Raw genomic sequence first — 19,724 nt, 5'->3', positions numbered from 1 at the left:
GGTTTAGCTCTCCCTGAAATCTTTTGAAATTAGTTAATTAATTAATTAATTAATTGTTTTGTTTTTTTTTTTTAGACAGGGTCTCGCTCTATTGCCCAGGCTGGAGTGTAGTGGCCCAATCACGGCTCACTTCAACTTCTGCCTCCCAGGTTCAAGCCATCATCCCACCTCAGCCTCTTGAGTAGTTGGGACTACAGGTGCGCACCACCAGGCCCATCTGATTTTTTAAAAATTTTTGTAGAGATAAGGTTTCGCCACATTGCCCAAGCTGGTCTCGAACTTCTGGGTTCAAGCGATCTGCCCGCCTCCTAAAGTGCTGAAATTGCAGGCACAAACTACCAGGCCACACCAGGCCTGGGATCTTAAGTGGACCCTCTCCTCCACTCATGGGTGCTCTCCCACTGCACCTGACATCTTTTCCCAGGACTCCTATTCTCATGAACTAGTCTGGCTTCCCCACTGCCCAAAGAACAGCCCAGATCTTTAGCAAGACACTCACAGCCCTCCTCTGTCTCACCTTTCATAGTTCTCTTCCCCTCCTACCTCCCCTTTTCTCTTCTGTGATCCACTGCGCTTCTGCTCATTTCCCATCCATAAAATGTTTTCTTCTGCTTCAAGCAGCCACCCAGCGGCCACCTTCTGGGTCAAACCTCCCCAGAATTCCCCCAGGCAGAATGAGTTGCTCTTTTCTCTCAGTGGAAGAGCTGGTATCCTCATTAAGTGCTCCTGGCAAATAAAAATGCATTGAAAGTCTGGCAAGTGCTGATTGTTGTTGGACATCAGCCAGTCACTGGAGTGTGACTGTTACCCATACAGACTGAGGCAGCAACTGTGAACACACGGTAGGTACAGGAAATCCCCAAATTCTATTAATTACTGGGTAAGTTCCTAGAGATATTTTGGTAATGTATTCCTTAAATTCTGAGTTTCTTAATTGCATTTCTGTTAAAGGGAGTTTGCTTCAAATGTAGAAAACCTAACCAAAACCATGTTTAAAAGAAAAACAAGTCTTATAGGTAGAATAGAAAAGTAACATTATTGTTAGTTGTGGATTTCCTAACAAGATCTGGGTCTTCTGTGACAGACTTGCAAATCTGAAAGTCTTTCTGAGGTATGCTAGTCCTTATTAAAATTTCTTCTTTCTTTTCTCATTCTCTTGTTTGCTTGCTTGCTTGCCTGCTTGCTTGCTTGACAAGGTCTTGCTTTGTTACCCAGGCTGAAGTGCAGTGGTGCAATCATAGCTCACTGCAGCCTCTACCTCCTGGGCTCAGGTGATCCTCCCACCCCAGCCTCCTGAGCAGCTGGGACTACAGGCATGCTCCAGCATGTCCAGCTAATTTTTTAAAAAACATTTTATAGAGAGAGTCTTGCTCTATTGCCCAGGCTGGTCTTGAACTTCTGGCCTCAGGGGATCCTCCTGCTTCCGCCTCTCAAAGCACTAGCAATACAAGTGTGACCCACTGCACCTGGGCCTTATTAAGATTTTTAGGGCAAATATTTCTTGTAGAAAATATATAAAAATGAGAACTTCAAAAGAGGTAATTCTAGTTTACATTTTAATATTTTCCACCTAGTCTTTTCATTTATAGAAACTGAGAATTATATGGATGCTTTATGCATATATTGCATTTTAAATATCTGGCAGTAAAGGTATCTGGATTCATTTGAAACCCAGGTGAGCATTCCCTTCATTTTCTGTGAACCCAAATCCATGATCATGTTGATCTTTCCCTAACGGGGTAAAAGAAATAAAGCCAAGAAGGTTGGGCACAGAAGGGAGCTTCTCGTTCCCTGTCTGGTTTCCACAGAGAACTACCAAATGCAGGGTGTCTGCCCCAGAGCCAGAAAGCTGCTTGCTCTGTGCAGGAGATAAAGGAAAGAGAGAAACCTTTTTTCAGATGGAAATGACAACTGAAGAAAGAGAAAGGTAGCAAGGAGCTTCTTGCTTGCCTTCGGAAGAAAAGAGGAAGAAGGGCTTGGATGAGGCCCCCTCCTCCCGCTCCTTCTCCCTCTGATAGCACTGCCATGGGCTGAGGAAACCTCTTCTGCAGCTGTTGGGATCCTTGATCCAACTGTTGTCAGAGGAGACGTGCACCTGGCGTCTCTGAATATGTTTTCCCACTGAAGTGTTCTGCCCAGCTTTTAGGTTCCATCATGTAATTCCTACTCTTCTTCATGTGTACTTTGGATGAAGTAGGCTTTTCTGGTCTGAACTTAGAACTACCATGCAAGGATTTTTGTCTGTGGGATAATTACAAATGATGGCTTATAAGCAGCTACCTTACAAATGACTTTTGGTATGTAGCCTGCCCCTAAATTTGAGGCTATTTGTATAAAACTGCCAAGCTGGTGGTTAATAACAACTAAGTAACAATAGCAGCAACTATCTTTTTTTTTTCTTTGCCATCTCCCATGTAACTGGCAAGTGCTATACCTACACAGTGTGCCTGTTTTTCATAGATGGATAAACTGTTCTTCATCGTCACATCTTCCATGGTCCTTTCGTGCCTGAGTGAACAAGAATGTCTTAATAAAAACTTCCATACAGTGAGTGCCCAGAAGGTGCCAGACACTGAGCTGTGTTCTTAATGCATGTTTTCTTTAATTATGACATCCCTACAGGTCGATAGCATCCCCCACCTTACGAGTTAGGAATCTGAGGATATGAGGATCAGAAAGGTTAGGAACTATGCCCAAGGACACGTAGCTAAGAAGCAGACAAGGCTTCTTACTGGAAAAGCTTCTAACTGGAAAAGCTATTTGTGCCCTGTTCCATGATATGTTTGTTCTTCTCTTGCTTCTGTTTTCTAATTTGATGTCATAACTCTGTTTATGTGTATCTTGAACAATTCCAGTTATTTGATGGATTGTGAAGACTAAGGAATTCTGCTTTATTCATTGTTACAGATACCTAGAAGACCACGTAGCACATTGAATTGAGTTTATTTAAATATTTAGTGAGCACTTGGTACATGTCAGGAACTTTGCTATACTCTGGGGTAGAGACCATCCTGGGCTATTCCCTCACCTTGCCTTTGGAGTGAGAAAGGAAAGGGAGTGAGTTGCAACGATGTCTTTAGAGTAAGAGGCCCTAGGAAGGTAGCAAGCTCAGGTCTTACCCATAGCCCTGGGGGAATGTTTTTATACACAGGACAAGCCCACAAATCAATGAAATGAGAAACCACTGGCCCATGAACAAGGAGGGTTTAATGTATGGAAGTTACATAAACAGTGGTATAAATCCATATATTAATATTAGTCTAGTACAAAATAGACTCTTTGAGGAACTTTATGTTATGTCTGTCTGTTGAATTGAGACTCATGTTATGCACTGCTTGCCAATTAGCCAGAAATGGTGACTTTCCATCAGTAGCACCTGAGAATTTACCTCATGACTTTGCGGTGGTCATCTCAGAGGTGACAACCATTTTTCCATGAATTTTGTGGAATAGATTTTTACCAGTGAAGTCACAATCCTACCTAGTCGAATTTATCTTTTAGAAATTCAAGAACCTTTTCTCATAGACTTTTTTGGGAAAAATCTCAAACATACAGAAAAATTCAAAGAAAGGTATGGTGAATAATGGAATACAGGGTCAGCCAGCTACAGCCTATTGACCAAATCCACCCAATGCCTGCCTTGGTAAATAAAATTTGTTAGAATACAGACACACATGTTTGTTTACATATGATCTGGTTACAACAACAGTGTTGAATTTTTTTAACAGAGACCACCATGTGGCCCACAAGGCCTAGAAGATTTACTATCTGACCCTTTATAGAAAAAGTTGACTGACCCTTGATCTAGATTCACTGCTTGTTACTATTTTACTATTTGCTTTATCTCTGTCTTCACAGACAGGCAGACGTAGTTGCAACCTCTCTCTCTGTCTCCCTTCCCCCACATGTGTGAACATATATACACTTGCATACTTTTTTTTTGGAACCATTTGAATATTATGTTACTGACATTATGATAATTCACCCCTAAATAATTCATATGGATGCTTAAAAATAAAGGCAGTCTCTCATATAAATGCAAAATCATAATCACACCTAAAAAATTAACATTCATTCAACAATATCATCCAATGTGCAGTTCATATTTAAATTTGACTTTTACACCCTCACTTAGTTTTGCCTCTGGGATCTGGGGTCTAGTCAAAGATCATGCATTGCATTTGGTCATGATGGCTTTGATCGCCAATTTTTGTTTTACATGACATTGACTTTTTTTGAAGAGTCCTTTAAAAACTTCTTGCAAAGATGTATGGGTTTGTTAGCTCCATGATAGTAAGAGCTAAATATATAGCCATTATAGTAAAGCAGTGTCTTGTACTTCTTTTCCCTTGGGATAGAGACACTTTTAGTGTTTGGCTTCCAAAGTTAACACACTAAGATGTGGGCTTTGCTGGAAATTGTAAATGTGGAAAAATCTCAGTGTGAACAGCAAGGCAGATGAGAATTCACAGGATGCATTTTATGTAATTAAAGGCACAGCCTTTCTCGCTTGCTCCAGTGGCTGCCCTTGCTAGCTCTTGGCTGGGTGGCTCTTCCTTCTGGCTTTTCTTCTGCCTAGGGCCTGGCCCCACTCCAGCATCATTAGGTTGTAGCAAGAAGCTGGAAACAGACCTGCAGTTATTTAAATCTTCTAGCCCAAATTGTTTGGGCTGGCTGGCAGCACAAAGCTTTTGTGTTTGCAGGCTGCATCCTGAACATAGCATGGTGTTCAAGGGCGGGTCTGTGCGTCTGCAATGCACATAGGAGGAGGAGCACCCTGTTGAGAATCTGTGGGGGTCACAGTCATGCACCTCTTAGGGGACTACATGCTGGTCACAGATCTTGTCCTTTATTGTGATGTCAAATGATTCCCAGAGAGTGTCAACACTTCCTTTGCTTTCCTCTGGGCAGAAAGCACTCAGAGCTTAAAGGCCAATCAGTGGATACTTGCACTCTCAAGTGAAGACTCACCTGGATTTGTACTAGTCACTCTTTGGTTTGGAGTTGCCTCATTGGGTAGTTAAAGGGTTTGTTTACTGTTCCTGAATGGTAGAATTGTACGTGAGAGGTGCACATGTTTTTGAATGTGGTATCCTCAAGACTGTTCAAGGCTAGAGTCAGTGGAGAATTTGAGAGTCACAGAGCCAAGTAAGTTAAGAGAGAGCATATTTATGTGTGTTTGTTTGCTGGTGGGAGGCAAGGAGGAAGAAGAACATCATAGAGAAAGAGAAGAGACAAGAAGGAAAAAAACTAAAATGGAAATTTCAGGAAGGCTGAATTCAGAATAAGGTACCTGGAAACTTGGAGAGGTGGGAAAAAGAATTGGTACTTTTCAGACTTAGATTTTTGACATCTGGGGAAACTTTTTTTTCCCCCCCAACTGTGTGGAGTTAATTGGGAGTTAGATTTACTAGCAGGGTGACTGGTATGGTGTATAACCTCTCTGTGCCTCAACTACTACTCTAGAAAATGGAGACAATAACAGTGACTGCGGTGTATGGCTGTTTTGAAAATAAACGAAATAATCCATATACATCCTCAGAACAGACCAGGTAGATAGATGGCAAATGCTTGAAGAGTATAAGCTACAAACGTTTAGTTTGTATTATTAAGTGCCCCATTGGTGAATATACCTGGTGAATTATATTCACCATAATGTTCTGATATCTAAAGCCTTCACCTATCTTTAACCTATTTTCTTAACAATAATGGGTAAATTTTTTAAAGCCTTTTAAAAAAGAATTCACCAACTGCGCGTGGTGACTTATGCCTATAATCCCAGCACTTTGCAGGGCCAAGGTGGGCAGATCACTTGAGCTCGAGACCAGCCCTAGCCAACATGGTGAAACTTCATCTCTACTAAAAATACAGAAATTAGCCAGGCATGGTGGTTCATGCCTGTGGTCCCAGCTACTCAGGAGGCTGAGGCAGGAGAATCACTTGAACCTAGGAGGTGGAGGCTGAAGTGAGCCGAGATTGCACACTTCAGTCTGGGTGACACAGTGGAACTCCATCTCAAAAAAAAAAAAGAAAGAAAGAAAGAAAGAAAAAGAAATTCACCGGCAAGCTTTGATTCTCATATTGACAAAATATTTTTCCACTTTTTAGCAATAGTTTATTGTACTAACTTTTTATCTCCATATGTGCTCATAAATATTCCAATAATAATAAAGTAGGTGACTTTTATTCCTTCTTCTTTTTCTAACCAATCATTTACATGTAAGCATACCAAGTGAACATCCACATGTACTTCTTCCACTGGCAATAAGAAAAGCAAAATTCCAGGGAGAAGATTTTGCTCTCTGGAAAATGATGTGACCCAAATTGGAAGTCTGAGTACTGAGTAAAGACAAGTCTGGAAGCAAGTAAGACTGGCGTAGTTGGCATAGCTAAAATCAGTAATACATTGATATGTCTTGTGATAACACAGTTAATTAGAAAAAATGGCTGAAAACAATTTATTTCAAGTAACTGAAATATTGGGACAAAATAAGTATTTTGAAAGGATAGATGTTGTATTTAAATTAAGTAACAGGATGATCAATGCACAACTAGAAAATTTGGGTCTGTTAAAAAGGACTCCATATCACCACTTTTTTCATTCCTTGCCTTCTTTCCTTTTCTTTTGTACCTAGGACAGGCTCGATCAATGAAACATATATGGCAGAGAAGGTAGAAAACTGTAAAACTCAGGGGATGGGAGGGAACTCTTACATTTGATAAGTTAAATATGTGGAAAGTGACTGAAGGAGACACTGGTGAGGGTATAGGTGACTTCAGACTTGGTCTGAACAGCTAGCTCACTGTCAGCCTCCGAGAGTTCTTGTGAACGATGGCATCTCTTGCCTGCTGAAAAAGACCGAGGCTTTACCCAAAAAGAAAACATCCTGGGATGAAGGCACCCTCGTTGGGGGAAAGCAAGGTTGTAGTAACTCCTCATTGGTCTCCCTGTCTCCCATCTTGTTCCTTTGAATGCTTCCTTCACACCGTCTACCTCCCGCCAACCCCACCTGCAGCAATCTCCTTCCACCACAGATCTAGGCTTTCACTTCTCAGATACAGCCCCCTGTGACATTCTGCAACTTGCCTTCCATGGCCTTCGAGGCCTGTATGATCAGCCTCTACCTGCATAGCCTCATCTTCCTTTGGTGCTGGCCTCAGATTTTTATGCTTGAGTTCCTCACGTAAGACATGTTGTTTTGCACCTCCATCCTTTGGAGGCTATGTGATCTTGGACAGTTTGATAAATTGTTCTGTGCCTTAGATCACTCATCTGTCAAAATTGTTCATAAAGTTGTACACAAATTAAATGCGTGAATATATGTAAAGTTCTTGGAATAATGCATGGTGAATAATAAGGGCGATGGAAAGGTTAGCAACTTATTGCTCTTGTTATTTTGAACCTGGATATATTGATTTTTTATTACTGCATAAACCTAATGTGTTTAAACACCCTTTGGTTATCTCTCATTTTCTGAATGTCAGAAGTCTGGACATGGTGTAACTGGGTTTTTAGCTCAGGGTCCCACAGGACTGAAATCAAAGTATTAGTGGGGGCTGAGATCCTATCTGAACATCTTCCAAGCTTCTTCCAAGCTCATGTGGTTATTAACATAATTCATCTCCTTGCAGCTATAGAATTCATGGCTAGCATGAATTCTGACCTCACCTTCTTCTAAGAGCTTCCCTGATTAGGTCAGGCCCAATCAGATAATCTTTCTTTTGATTAACTCCAAGTCAACTTGCTAGTGATATATCACAGAGTGATAGCCCATCATATTCACAGACTTCACTTGCACTCAAGAAGAGGTGTGTACATTGTAGGTAGGATTCTTGGGGGTTATCTTAGAATCCGGACTACAAACTGGGTAACTGGGAAATATCTTTTCTGTTCACTCAGTTGAATTGCACGTGAGTGAATATATGATTCTGTAATCACCATCATTTCAGATTTTTGTAGCATCTTTCTCACAGCATTCAGATGGATTCACATCAGTCTGGCTTCTGGAGCCGACATTCCCTACCCTGTAGTTTTCACTAACTGATGGGATCAGTTACCACCTTCAAAAGTCTTTCAGGAAGAGGATAGTTAGAGACTTGTAACTGATAAACCTCTTGACTAATATCCTGGAATTCCAAAAGGATGACCCACAATTTGCAGTCCCTTTCAGAACCATTTGTTTATACTTAATGACTTAAAATAGATGGAGACTGACCCCTCCTTAATTGTCAATGGTGCCTGCCAATTCAGAGTAAATTTGTATCTGCTAGAGAAAATTTCACTTTCTTTTGACAGGCTTTTGCATTCGTATTTTAAAAGCTTTCCCTGTCCTTTTTTTCTCATTTCAATTAAGTCTAGATTTTCTTTTTCTTGCATTTAACCCAGTTTATAATCCACAAAGAGGTATTACTAGTCAACACCCGTAAAGGTATTACTAGTCAAAACCCATAAAGGATGTATATACAACAAGACATGGACAAAGAAGCAATAAGGAATACCTGTTTTTGAGTACAGTTCCCCCTAACAATGTTAAGTTTTCCTTTTTTTGTTTTTTTTTGTTTGTTTGTTTTTGTTTTTGACTTGAGACGGAGTCTCGCTCCGTCGCCCAGGCTGGAGTGCAGTGGCACGATCTTGGCTCACTGCAAACTCTTCCTCCCGGATTCATGCCATTCTCCTGTCTCAGCCTCTTGAGTAGCTGGGACTACAGGCCCCACCACCACGCCCGGCTAATTTTTGTATTTTTGGTAGAGACGGGGTTTCACCATGTTAGCCAGGATGGTCTCGATCTCCTGACCTCATGGATCCACCCACCTCAGCCTCCCAAAGTGCTGGGATTACAGGCGTGAGCCATTGTGCCCGGCCTAAGTTTTCCTTTTAATGGCGTTTTACTTGTAGTTTTATACAAATGTGTCAAGCTAAAGGGAAAAATGAATCTGGCATGGCTGTGGGTTTGGAGGTTTGAAGTGTCTGTTTATCTGGCATTTCCTAACAAAGTATGATTTGTTATGCAAGCTATGATTTAGACCTGACCATAGGTGCCTTAGTGACCAGTATCCCTACAGCAACTTGGGCGGGGCTGGTTCATAAAGATATCTAAGATAATATAGACTTGGATTTCTTTTTTTCCTTCTAGGACAATATTATCTTATTCTTGAGAGGTTGTAAAGAGCTTGGCCTTAAAGAATCTCAACTTTTTGACCCGAGTGACCTCCAGGATACATCCAACAGAGTAACAGTCAAGTAAGTAAAGCATGATTTATGTTTAAGGGAGACTCCTTTATAGTTTGATTTGCAATTTTGTGATGATGTTGTAAGTTCTAAGAGACAGAGAATTGGTTATGCTTAATAAAATAAAAATGTGAAGGTAAAAATCAACTTTTGAAACAACTCACATCGGCTTTCCCTCTGTGCATAGCTTTCATTCTAATCATAATTTTTTGAATGCAAAAATCTTGCATATAGAGTTTGAATTTTGAAGAGAAGGAGAAAAATGTTAAATAAAGCTTAACAGAGAGGCAAGAAACAAATAGGCACAGAATCAGTGTGTTAGACAAAAACTTTTATTGGCGCCAATTGAGCATTTGAATAGGCTCTTGGAAGGTAAACAGATCTGAACTCTGCTATGCAAGGAAGGCATTAGATTTTGGAGAACTCACTTCTTCATTTACAATTGTAACTGTCTTCTCATATGTGTCAATGATCAAGTTCTTTGAAGATGGATCATTGGCACTTTGACTCTATATCTACTTAGTGAGCCCTGTTTGGGCCAAATAAGTCTTGGAGCAGAGTGTCACAATAAAAGAGACAGCAATGTACTTCATGTAAAGAAATAACTTGTGACCAGGGTACGAGATGGCAGAGATAACGTAGTTTAGAAGTTCTTTAGATCCTGCTGATTTCATATAAAACATTTTCCACTTTAGCCAAACAATGTTTGACATGGATATGCCTAAATAATAAACATAGTTTCATAGATAGGGTCTGTGAATTAGTAACTTTTCTTCTTTTGATTGTTTTTGGAGTCATTTTATCATGAAAGAACAGAAAAGGGAGAGAAGTCAAAATTCAGAGCTGTTAATTTTATACTATTTGCTTGATTTTATACTATTTGCTTGATTTTTATACTATTCGATTTGTACTATTTGCTTGATTTTTATGCTATTTGGTTTTATACTATTTGCATGATTTTTTATACTATTTGATTTTATACTATTTGCTAGATTTTTTTATTTTTTAAAAAGGATGAGGAAAAATAGGAAAAAAGTGACTACTGGATAAAATAAAATTTGGATTTTTTATTGGATTTTATGATTCATGACTGGGAATATGGGGGAATCAGTGGTGATCTATTATCTAAAATTACTTTTCTATTGTCTATGTGCCATTCTTTAAAACTTCTCTTGGAAAAATTTTAGCTAAGCGAAAAAATAACAGAGTAAAATTTAGGATATTTGAATATGGAAACTACGCTAAACCTCATCTTGGTCATCACATGCCCCATTTATTATTGTACTTAAATCTATCCTCTATAAACCATTGTTCACTTTAGGAAATTGTTTTAGGTTCTGCCTCATCTCCCATTCATAGTTTCACCAGGGTGGCAACTGACCAGAAACAATAGTAACTGTGCAGCTTCGTAGGTAATAATTAGTCATACACACATTGCTTGGAGGGTGAAGGAAAGGTCACTTTGAAAGTGTCTGCTGCTGCATTCATTTTTTTTTAGAACCACTTTAAATCAATATGTTACTAAACCAGAATTCTGAGCCTGATTGGTTTTAAAAATTCAGAAATCGTATCACCTTTATTGCTTATCTACAAAACACTGGGCATCAGGAAAATGAGGATCTAGCCCTAGGTCTGCTGCTCACTAGATCTGAAGCCCTGGTTAAGCTCCCTTCTTCAGCAGGCCCCATGTATTCATCTAAAAATGGAAACTGGACAGAATATTCCATCTGGTATGATTCTAGGTAAAGCTTGCTCAGTGCAGATATGGGAAGATGGAACAACCGACTTGTAAAGAAAGAGATTTTAAATCAAGGTGTGGAAAGAAACCTAAAGGGGAAAATGTCACTTAGACAAATGATACATGGATACAGTCCCTTCTTAGTTACTGTACCATCTTTTTGTTTTCCTGTCCATTTTTCCTTCTTTGTTTCTGTCTCCTTTTCTTCCTTCTGCATTCCCTCCCTTTTTAATCCTGTCTTTCTTTCCATCTATCTCTCCTTTTGTATGTCTTCTCCTCATTTTCTTTTTAATGTTTCCTTCACTTGAGTACTCTTATTTTCTTTAGGCAATACTTTGCCATCACATTCCCCCATGACCCTGGCATTTTTCATTCATTCATTCAACAAATGTTTGCTGAGCAGCTTCTATGTGTTAGATACTTTTCATCACTAGAGAAATAGAATGAACTCAGATAGCCAAGGTCGTCTGCTCATGTGGAGTTTACAGTCCAGTGTCAAGAAACAAGAAGCAAAGAAGTAAACAAAGAAGATCACTGCAGGAAATGATAAGTGCTGAGAAGAAAATAAAATGGAGTAATAAGCAAAAGACAGTGGCCAGTCCAGAGGTGGCTGAGGGTGGCTTCTCTGAAGTGCTGGCATTTCAACTGAGCAGTAACTGGGGGCTGAGACACACATGAGAATGAAGAACAGGCTGTGGGAAGATCTGTAGGGCATTCAGGACAGAGAAAGAGCAGGTACAAAGGCTGGGGAAGAGGAAGAACGACAAGCTTCATGTTTACAAGAAAGAAAAGTAACTGGTGTGGTTGAAGGATAATGTGTAAGGACGTGTGTGGTGGGCGTGGCAGTCCACAAGCGGGGTAGGATGTTGAGCTCAGAATCATTATAGAGAAAAAACATTTTACTGTATGAATATTTCAAAGAACATAAAGAATTTTAGCTTAAAATGATTCTATAAATTCACTTACAGTACTTAGAAAGTTGTTTATAGTTTTAGTAAGTAATAGAGTATGGAATAAACTATTGGATTTCATGTATTTTTGATAAGTGATGCTGGTTTAATTTGGCACTGTGCAGGGAATGCTTGTAACATATGCAGATTTTGTAAACTAAAGTATTTAAAGTAGAACTGCTATATTTCTCTGTTGTCCCTCTGTGAGTTGAGCAGGACATCTGTAGACACAGAGAGGAGCACCCCATTGCCACCAATTACTAGCGGAAGCAGTAAGGTATAGGGATAGATCCCACAGAGGAGCTTTGGATGGTTTTCTGGAAGTTGTGTTTTAGAAAATACTCTTTCATTTAGCTTTCATGGTAGGCAGTTTTTCTTGTGTGTGTGTGTGTGTGTGTGTTTTTTTTTTTTTTAGTAACTTGAGTAGACAGAAAAAAAAAAGGAAAAGCCTGCAAGTGATTACTGCATGTGTAACTTAGTGAACTCTACCTGTAATGGATGCCAGACAACCTTGATGGGAAATGAAAGTATAATCTAGACAGGCACACAGCAAGTATCATTCCAGGGAATCAAAGCAACTGGATGAAAACGTACACAGGCTCTGGATTGCTCCCGAGTGTCTCTGTCAAAATTTGGAAATATTTCCATATAATAGGTGGGAGTCATTCAACAAATATTTTGTGAGCTTCTGTGTACCAAGCACAATTTTTAGCACTGGGTTAGAGTCTCAATGAACTTTTATCATCAATGCAGAAAAAGCTCTATGTTCCCTATTCTTAATTTGTTTTCCATAAAAGTTTCAAATCTTTTATAGATTTTTAAAAATCTGGTTTCTTTCCTAAATTAAAAAAACCCTAGCAGATTGGGAGGCCAAGATGGGCAGATCATGAGGTCAGGAGATGGAGGCCATCCTGGCCAACATGGTGTAACCCCATTTCTACTAAAAATACAAAAATTAGCTGGGCATGGTGGTGCGTGCCTGTAGTCCCAACTATTTGGGAGGCTGAGGCAGGAGAATCGCTTGAACCCAGGAAGTGTAGGTTGCAGTGAGCCGAGATTGCACCACTGTACTCCAGCCTGGTGACAGAGCGAGGCTCAGTCTCAAAAAACAAAAGCAAAAACATAAAACAACAAAAAACCCTACCAGATATCCAAGCAGGTAAGGACATCCCATTTTTTCCCCCTGTTAAAAACAGAAACATGAAAACATTTTTTATATCAAATCCAAACTGGACTAATGCTTTCAATCTAAGTCCTTTTTGATGGTTTATTTCCATGGTATACTACTTGCTTTCTATTTCTTCAAATTTCAAAGGACTTAAAATGGTCCACTTATTCATTAATATGTACTTTAGGTCAATATATGCTGCAGTGAAGTAATCAGGGTCTAAATACTTTAAGGAATTCTTGACTGGTTTATGTGATAGACTTACACTCCCTTCCCCCTCACTGAAGTTACTGTGGAAAAAAGAAGTGCAGTTTGTTTTTTCTAGTGTTTATTTGTTGACATGTTAAAAAAAAAATAACTTTGAAATAATTTTGCAGGAACTCTTTTTTTTTTTTTTTTTTTTTTTTTGAGACGGAGTCTCGCTCTGTCGCCCAGGCTGGAGTGCAGTGGCCAGATCTCAGCTCACTGCAAGCTCCGCCTCCCGGGTTTACGCCATTCTCCTGCCTCAGCCTCCCGAGTAGCTGGGACTACAGGCGCCCGCCACCTCGCCCAGCTAGTTTTTTGTATTTTTTGGTAGAGACGGGGTTTCACCATGTTAGCCAGGATGGTCTCGATCTCCTGACCTCGTGATCCGCCCGTCTCGGCCTCCCAAAGTGCTGGGATTACAGGCTTGAGCCACCGCGCCCGGCCTGCAGGAACTCTTATATTTAATTGTATGAATATTTTGAAGTAGCTTTTCTGATTATAGTTAGAGAGTAAACATGGGTGCATATTTGAGCAGGCATGTGTGTATATTTGAAGATAACAAGCATATTTTCCTACTTATGGGTTATTCCCAATGCTAATTTATGTCCAGAGCAGAAAAGAACAAATATTTGGATAGGATTGCTTCTTGTACACATATTTTCAGGTCTGTCTAATTAAGTAAGGTTTCAGACCTGTGTTAAAAATACTTGCATGAAGATTTTGGAAGTGCAGTCCGATTTTAGTTTGGCAGTGGTCTATAATCAAGGCAGAATCTTCAATGGTTAATCTTTGAGAATACAACTATGAACAGTCCTAGTTCTAATTGGACTTTTTCTATTTCCAGACGTTATAAAGCATCATCTTTTTTTTTTTTTTTTCTGAGATGGAGTCTCGCTCTGTTGCCCAGGCAGGAGTGCAGTGGTGCGATCTCTCCTCACCACAAGCTCCGCCTCCCGGATTCACACCATTCTCCTGCCTCAGCCTCCCAAGTAACTGGGACTACAGGCATGTGCCACCATGCCTGGCTAGGTTTTTTTTTTTTTTTGTATTTTTAGTAGATTTGGGGTTTCACTGTGTTAGCCAGGATGGTCTCGATCTCCTGACCTTGTGATCTGCCCACCTCGGCCTCCCAAATTGCTGGGATTACAGGTGTGAGCCACCACGCCCAGTCAAGCATCATCTTTTTACACTGTACTGTGGAACTTTAATCCCACTTTGTCCTTCTACATTTTGTTTTCTAAGTAATTTTATTCAGTGCCCGAAATCACAAAACTTAAGCCTTAAAAAATAATACATTCTTCTGATCTCATTATATATGTTAGCTTCGAGTACATCTTAGTGGCATTTAAGGAAAGATCACAATTTAGAATCTGCTCTTCTGACAATATTTTCTTTTCTCTTTCCTTGACTAGGAGCCCTGATTATAGTAGGAAGCTGAAAAATGTAAGTGTTTTAACTTCCAAACTTGTATCTTTGATGGTTCAAGTGTAAAATTTAGCTAAATTCAATGCTTCTCATATGCCTTGCCAGAAAAAGTCCTTAGAAAGAAGTATGTGTATTTCATAGAATAATTAATGACCATGATAGAAATAAAAATAGTAAATTGTGTATGTGTTGGGCTGGGGTGGTGGTGGTTCTCTTTATTTTAGATAAGTGCTCAATCCAGAAATAAACAAGTGAAAGCTTGTGCTCTGTTTATGCTCTGTTTATGATTCAGTTTCTTAAACACAAAACGATCAGGCTCAATACTAACATTAGCCCCTTTCCATTTGTAGGCACAGATGGGATTATTAAATTAAGCAGTTTGGCAAATTGTTGTAGGGTAAGATCTGTATAATATGAATAGTGTTGACTGCCATGAGTCTATACTCTGTGTATTTTGTTCTCCTTTTAATCTTTTGCATTTTTATTAGTACTTGCCAAAATGAACTTTTTGTAGATCTTATTTTCAAAAGGCAAGTATGTTAGTGCTGTTTTATTTTCAGTTTAGATTGAAGAATGAAAGAAGTTACATTCTGCCTCTAAAATTTTAAAATTGGCTGAAATCTCTTTTTAAAAAAATCTCCCCAGGTGCTATTATATTTGATTGACATTTTCTTTCTTATCTTCTTTTTCCTCCTCTGTAAAACTAGAGGTATATGCCATTTTTCATCATAAAATTTTAAACAAATCAGAAAACCTTTAACCTAAAACACAACACAGTGTTTTTTCCATTCCCCCATTATACCTTTTAAGATAGCCACATACTCTCAGCACACATTAGTTATTTTACGGTCCTAGTTAATGTCCTGACATTTGAATCTCTGGAAATTTATTTGTAAGCAATCAGTTCAAAAAGATGTTCTGGAAGTTTTGAGGGGCTCATGAAGTAAAATTTTCCCACAGAGGTAGAAAACGAAATCACCTCTTAGCATCAATGCGCATAACCATATTTTGGGTCTGTCGCCAGCTGGATTCATGTAACTATATCATGTTGTCCAAAGCATTTTCTGGCCTACCAAGTAGAAGGAGGCACAATAAGTACTTCCCAACCTGGCTGAAGCAATAAGACAGAATGTGAAGAGAAAATACTCCTCTTAGCTTCTACATGGGCCTCAGTTCCCTGTAATTCAGTGTGAAGGAGCTCATCTTCAGCTGACTCTGCTGGGTTTCATGGGAAGTGAACGTGAGGAGGATTTGCTTTTGTGGACAGTTTCTTCAGAAATACAAAACAAAATTAACTTGGGACTGTAGCTTCAGACCGTTGAATACTCATAGACATTCTTAAATATCCAAGGTGGTTTAATTGGTAGCAAGCCTTGTCAAGGCTCAAAATTTCCCGTCTCAGATTAATGGGAATCTAACTATACCCCAAAGCTAGGTATCTGCAGATCACATTCTTCATGACACTGCTTTCTTTCTACTTTAATTAGTAGAATTATGTTGATCCTGTGCTTGGAAACACTAATTAACCTTTATCACTTGTTTGGGATTTTTTTTTGCCATTGACCTTAGCAGAACCTCTGTGCCCACAAGTAGAAATTACGAGCCTTCAAAAGCACTTTTCTCAAAAGGAGTTCACAGTCTCTTTCATTGCTTCTCTGGATAAAGATTCCAAAGCATTTTTGAAAAATTTTGCTGCCTAATTGTGAAACTTTCACTACATAAAAATAATGTTGGTGGATTTATTTTTCCTTCTTGCTGACTTAGAGATCACTTCCTTACAACCTAACTTTTCCTAACATTGGAGTCGTTTTAACTACTGAACCATGTTTGTGTTTACTGACATGGCATTGGGTTCTTATTAAAGTGATTTTACATTTAATGAATACCTCATGGGTGGTGGTTTTTTAAAATCAGTGTAAATCAACTCTTTCCTTCCTGCCTTCCTGTTAGTGGTGCATTATTGACTCCTTAGTTTCAATGTCATTCTTGAGGGAAAAATCTGCTCTTGTGCGTTTTGTTCCACAGGTATTAGTTACCATTTACTGGCTGGGAAAAGCAGCGAATAGCTGCACATCCTACAGCGGAACGACACTGAACCTGAAGGAGTTTGAAGGATTGTTGACTCAGATGCGAAAGGTAACTTGGCTTTTCTTCTTTATCCCTGAGCGGTAGACAAGATGGGAAAGCTACACATTTGCTTGTTTTTAAGATTACTGGACTACTGGGTTGTGGAATGGTATGGGCCAAAGATAGGCACTCAAGGAAATGATCACTTGTCTTACTAATGACGTCTTTGCCTCACACATCTCACACCTACCTGCACTTTCATACCCCTCACAGAACAGGAGTTCTGAGCTCCATCCAACTTTTTAATTCCAAAAGAGCAAATTCAGTCTGTCAGTATATGCCTTTGTATGCCAAGAAGCTCAGTGCTTGTTTTCTTGGGGAAATAATGCTTGAATTAAACAATGCAGTATTATGCAAAAATGAAGACTCGCTCTGCACTTTTGTCCTAAAGGACGTTTTGCTTACCCACTGGGGCCTTGGTGTGGATGAGGTAACGAGAGCCAAGCTCTTACCTTGGCATACACTCTGGACAAGCTGGGATACTTTAAATGCATTCTCCTCTAGCATGTGCATGTTATGGTCACTGTTTTTGAATGACATAGGAATTTGGAAAACATTTCATACATTGTTAAAAGCTTCGTTTGTTTCTTTAAGTATAGAAAAGACTGAGCTAAGGTAGGGATTTATCAAGGAAACAGTTGGACGTTTCATGTGTACTTGCCTGAATGTTTCATGTGAAGGTCCAGCAATATATGTAACTCATAAAAATGGCTAGTACATAGTATTACCCAAGAGAGGCCCTCCCAACCCGCCTTAGTGAGCAGGTAAGGCTTATTTATAATCGACTTCCACGCACTTTTTCTATTTTTTTATTTTTTTGAGATGGAGTCTTGCTGTCACCTAGCCCGGAGTGCAGTGGCGCAATCTCAGCTCACTGCAACGTCCGCCTCCCAGATTCAAGTGATTCTCCTGCCTCAGCCTCCCAAGTAGTTGGGATTGCAGGCAGCTCCCACTAAGCCTGACTAATTTTTGTATTTTTAGTGGAGAAAGGGTTTTACCATGTTGGTCAGGCTGGTCTTGAACTCCTGACCTCAGGTGATCCACCCACCTTGGCCTCCCAAAGTGCTGAGATTACAAGTGTGAGCCACCACACCCAGCCCCTCCAGGCATTTTGGATAAAGTCCACAGTAGAGGACAAATAATTGAGTCCTTACTCGTCCTCATTTCTCTAGCATGCAAAACAAATGAACTAGAAACATTCAGTTCCTTGCAATTTTTCTTTTAATACTGAAAGCAAGAATTGGTTCCAATTTTCTAAACATTTATTTTCCTTTCCTTAAATTAAAGCTAATAGTCCTGATAGTTCTTCACATTTGGCTAAGGCCAGTATGGCTCATATATTTATAAATGGACAAAGCTTTCATATTGGTCATAACGCACATACACAAAGTATTTTAATCTGAATTCCTTTAAAAGTAAAATAAACACACATACACAATGAAGCACAACTCATTGCTTCTCAGTCTCACCTCTTATTTGCCCTTTAATTTCTCATCTAACATCCAGTCTGGATTTGAGAAGTCTAAATGTGTATTGTTTTAATATTAAATTTGGACTTGAATAATAATAGATGGGTCATCAAGCTCTGTCTCACAGTTCCCCTGCTAGATTCTGTTGGAATCTGATTTATTCTCATGATTGACATTTCTTACTGCTAGTCCAGCTCCTGTAGAATCTGAGAAGCTATTGGTTTCTTCAGCTCTCCTAGCTTCTCTTTCTACAGTTAGTTGCTTCAACTGCTGTAAAATGACCTGTTGTTAACAGCTGTTACCCTTTATGTTGAATGTAGATAACATCACAGGACATGATGGAGTAAGTAGTATCCCAGGATACATGACTCTTAGCAAAAATGGCCAGCCATGATACTGCCATATCTCCATCTAGAGAGAAAATGACTTGAACTTCACTGGTCTATCCAAGCACCTGGAAGTACTAGTTTTATAGGTAATATATATAATCTCATTTTGTCAGTTAGGATTGGGTTCAGCTGGGAAATGCAAAAGCCTCAAAACAACAGATAAAATAAGATAACAATTTATTTCTAACTCACTTAAACGAGACGTGGACATGAGCAGTCCAGGGCTGATGTGGGGTTCCATGTCTTTTCACCAACAGAAGGCCCAAGCTTCTTTGTCTTTTTGTACCAACATTCTCAACCCATGGCTCTTCCCCTGCTTATCCAAGATGCCTCTTCAGGCTTTAGCCATCACATCCACATTCAGCCAAGAGAAAGGAGGAATGGCGGGGAGAAGATTCCATGCTCTCCCTTTAAACACATCTCTGGGAAATTACACACTACACACATACTTAACATCTTACAGACTTGAACTTGGTCATGCACCCATACCTAGCTGCAAGTAAAGACTTGGGAAAAGTAGACTTTATTTCAGCTAAAAACTGTAGGCATTTTTATTAGGAGAGCAGATATTGAGGGACAACTGTATTCTTTTCTGCACATATGCAAGCTGAATAAATTCTTTTCTTTCACAAAGGAGATTATCCACACATTTTTATATTCATTTTTCTACTGGGTGAAATGTGCGTAAAAATGATACAATAGGGTGTAACTTGTTAAGTTCTGTAGTAAAGGTGACCCAGGTAGAGCCCTTGGCATAAAGTCTGGCATGTAGTAGGTATACATAGATTGCTGCTATTGCTGTATTTTTTTAAAAAGGAACTCTGAAGTCATAGTGACAGCGGCCTTTCACTGAGACTGGATATGTCGGAAAAGTCCTTCCAAAGAAAGTGGCACTTCAGCTGAACAGAAAGGATTTACTACAAGAATATTAAGATTGAAGGGACACCCATGGGGACTAGGGTGACCCTAGAGATTTCAGGATC

General features: G+C 39.5%; 1 protein-coding gene across 14 annotated transcripts in view; it reads left to right on the top strand.

Moving 5' to 3' along the window:
* The window catches only part of LIMCH1 (LIM and calponin homology domains 1), a 349,030-nt gene that overhangs the window by 237,865 nt on the left and 91,441 nt on the right, over positions 1–19,724 (top strand). For 13 of the 14 annotated variants that reach the window (XM_023224628.1, XM_023224619.2, XM_023224618.2 and 10 more), the window contains 3 exons: positions 9,135–9,241; positions 14,744–14,774; positions 16,782–16,892. In XM_023224628.1, the coding sequence (XP_023080396.1) occupies positions 16,884–16,892 (9 nt within the window). In that variant the 5' untranslated portion in view covers positions 9,135–9,241; positions 14,744–14,774; positions 16,782–16,883. The remainder of the gene's footprint in view (positions 1–9,134; positions 9,242–14,743; positions 14,775–16,781; positions 16,893–19,724) is intronic. The other variant, XM_023224631.1, reaches the window with a different exon arrangement.

This window comes from Piliocolobus tephrosceles, chromosome 3, assembly GCF_002776525.5.
Source record: "Piliocolobus tephrosceles isolate RC106 chromosome 3, ASM277652v3, whole genome shotgun sequence".
NCBI classification, from domain to species: Eukaryota; Metazoa; Chordata; class Mammalia; order Primates; family Cercopithecidae; genus Piliocolobus; species Piliocolobus tephrosceles.
The sequence above is the reverse complement of the archived record's forward strand: the minus strand, read 5'-3'. Positions and strand labels throughout refer to the sequence as shown.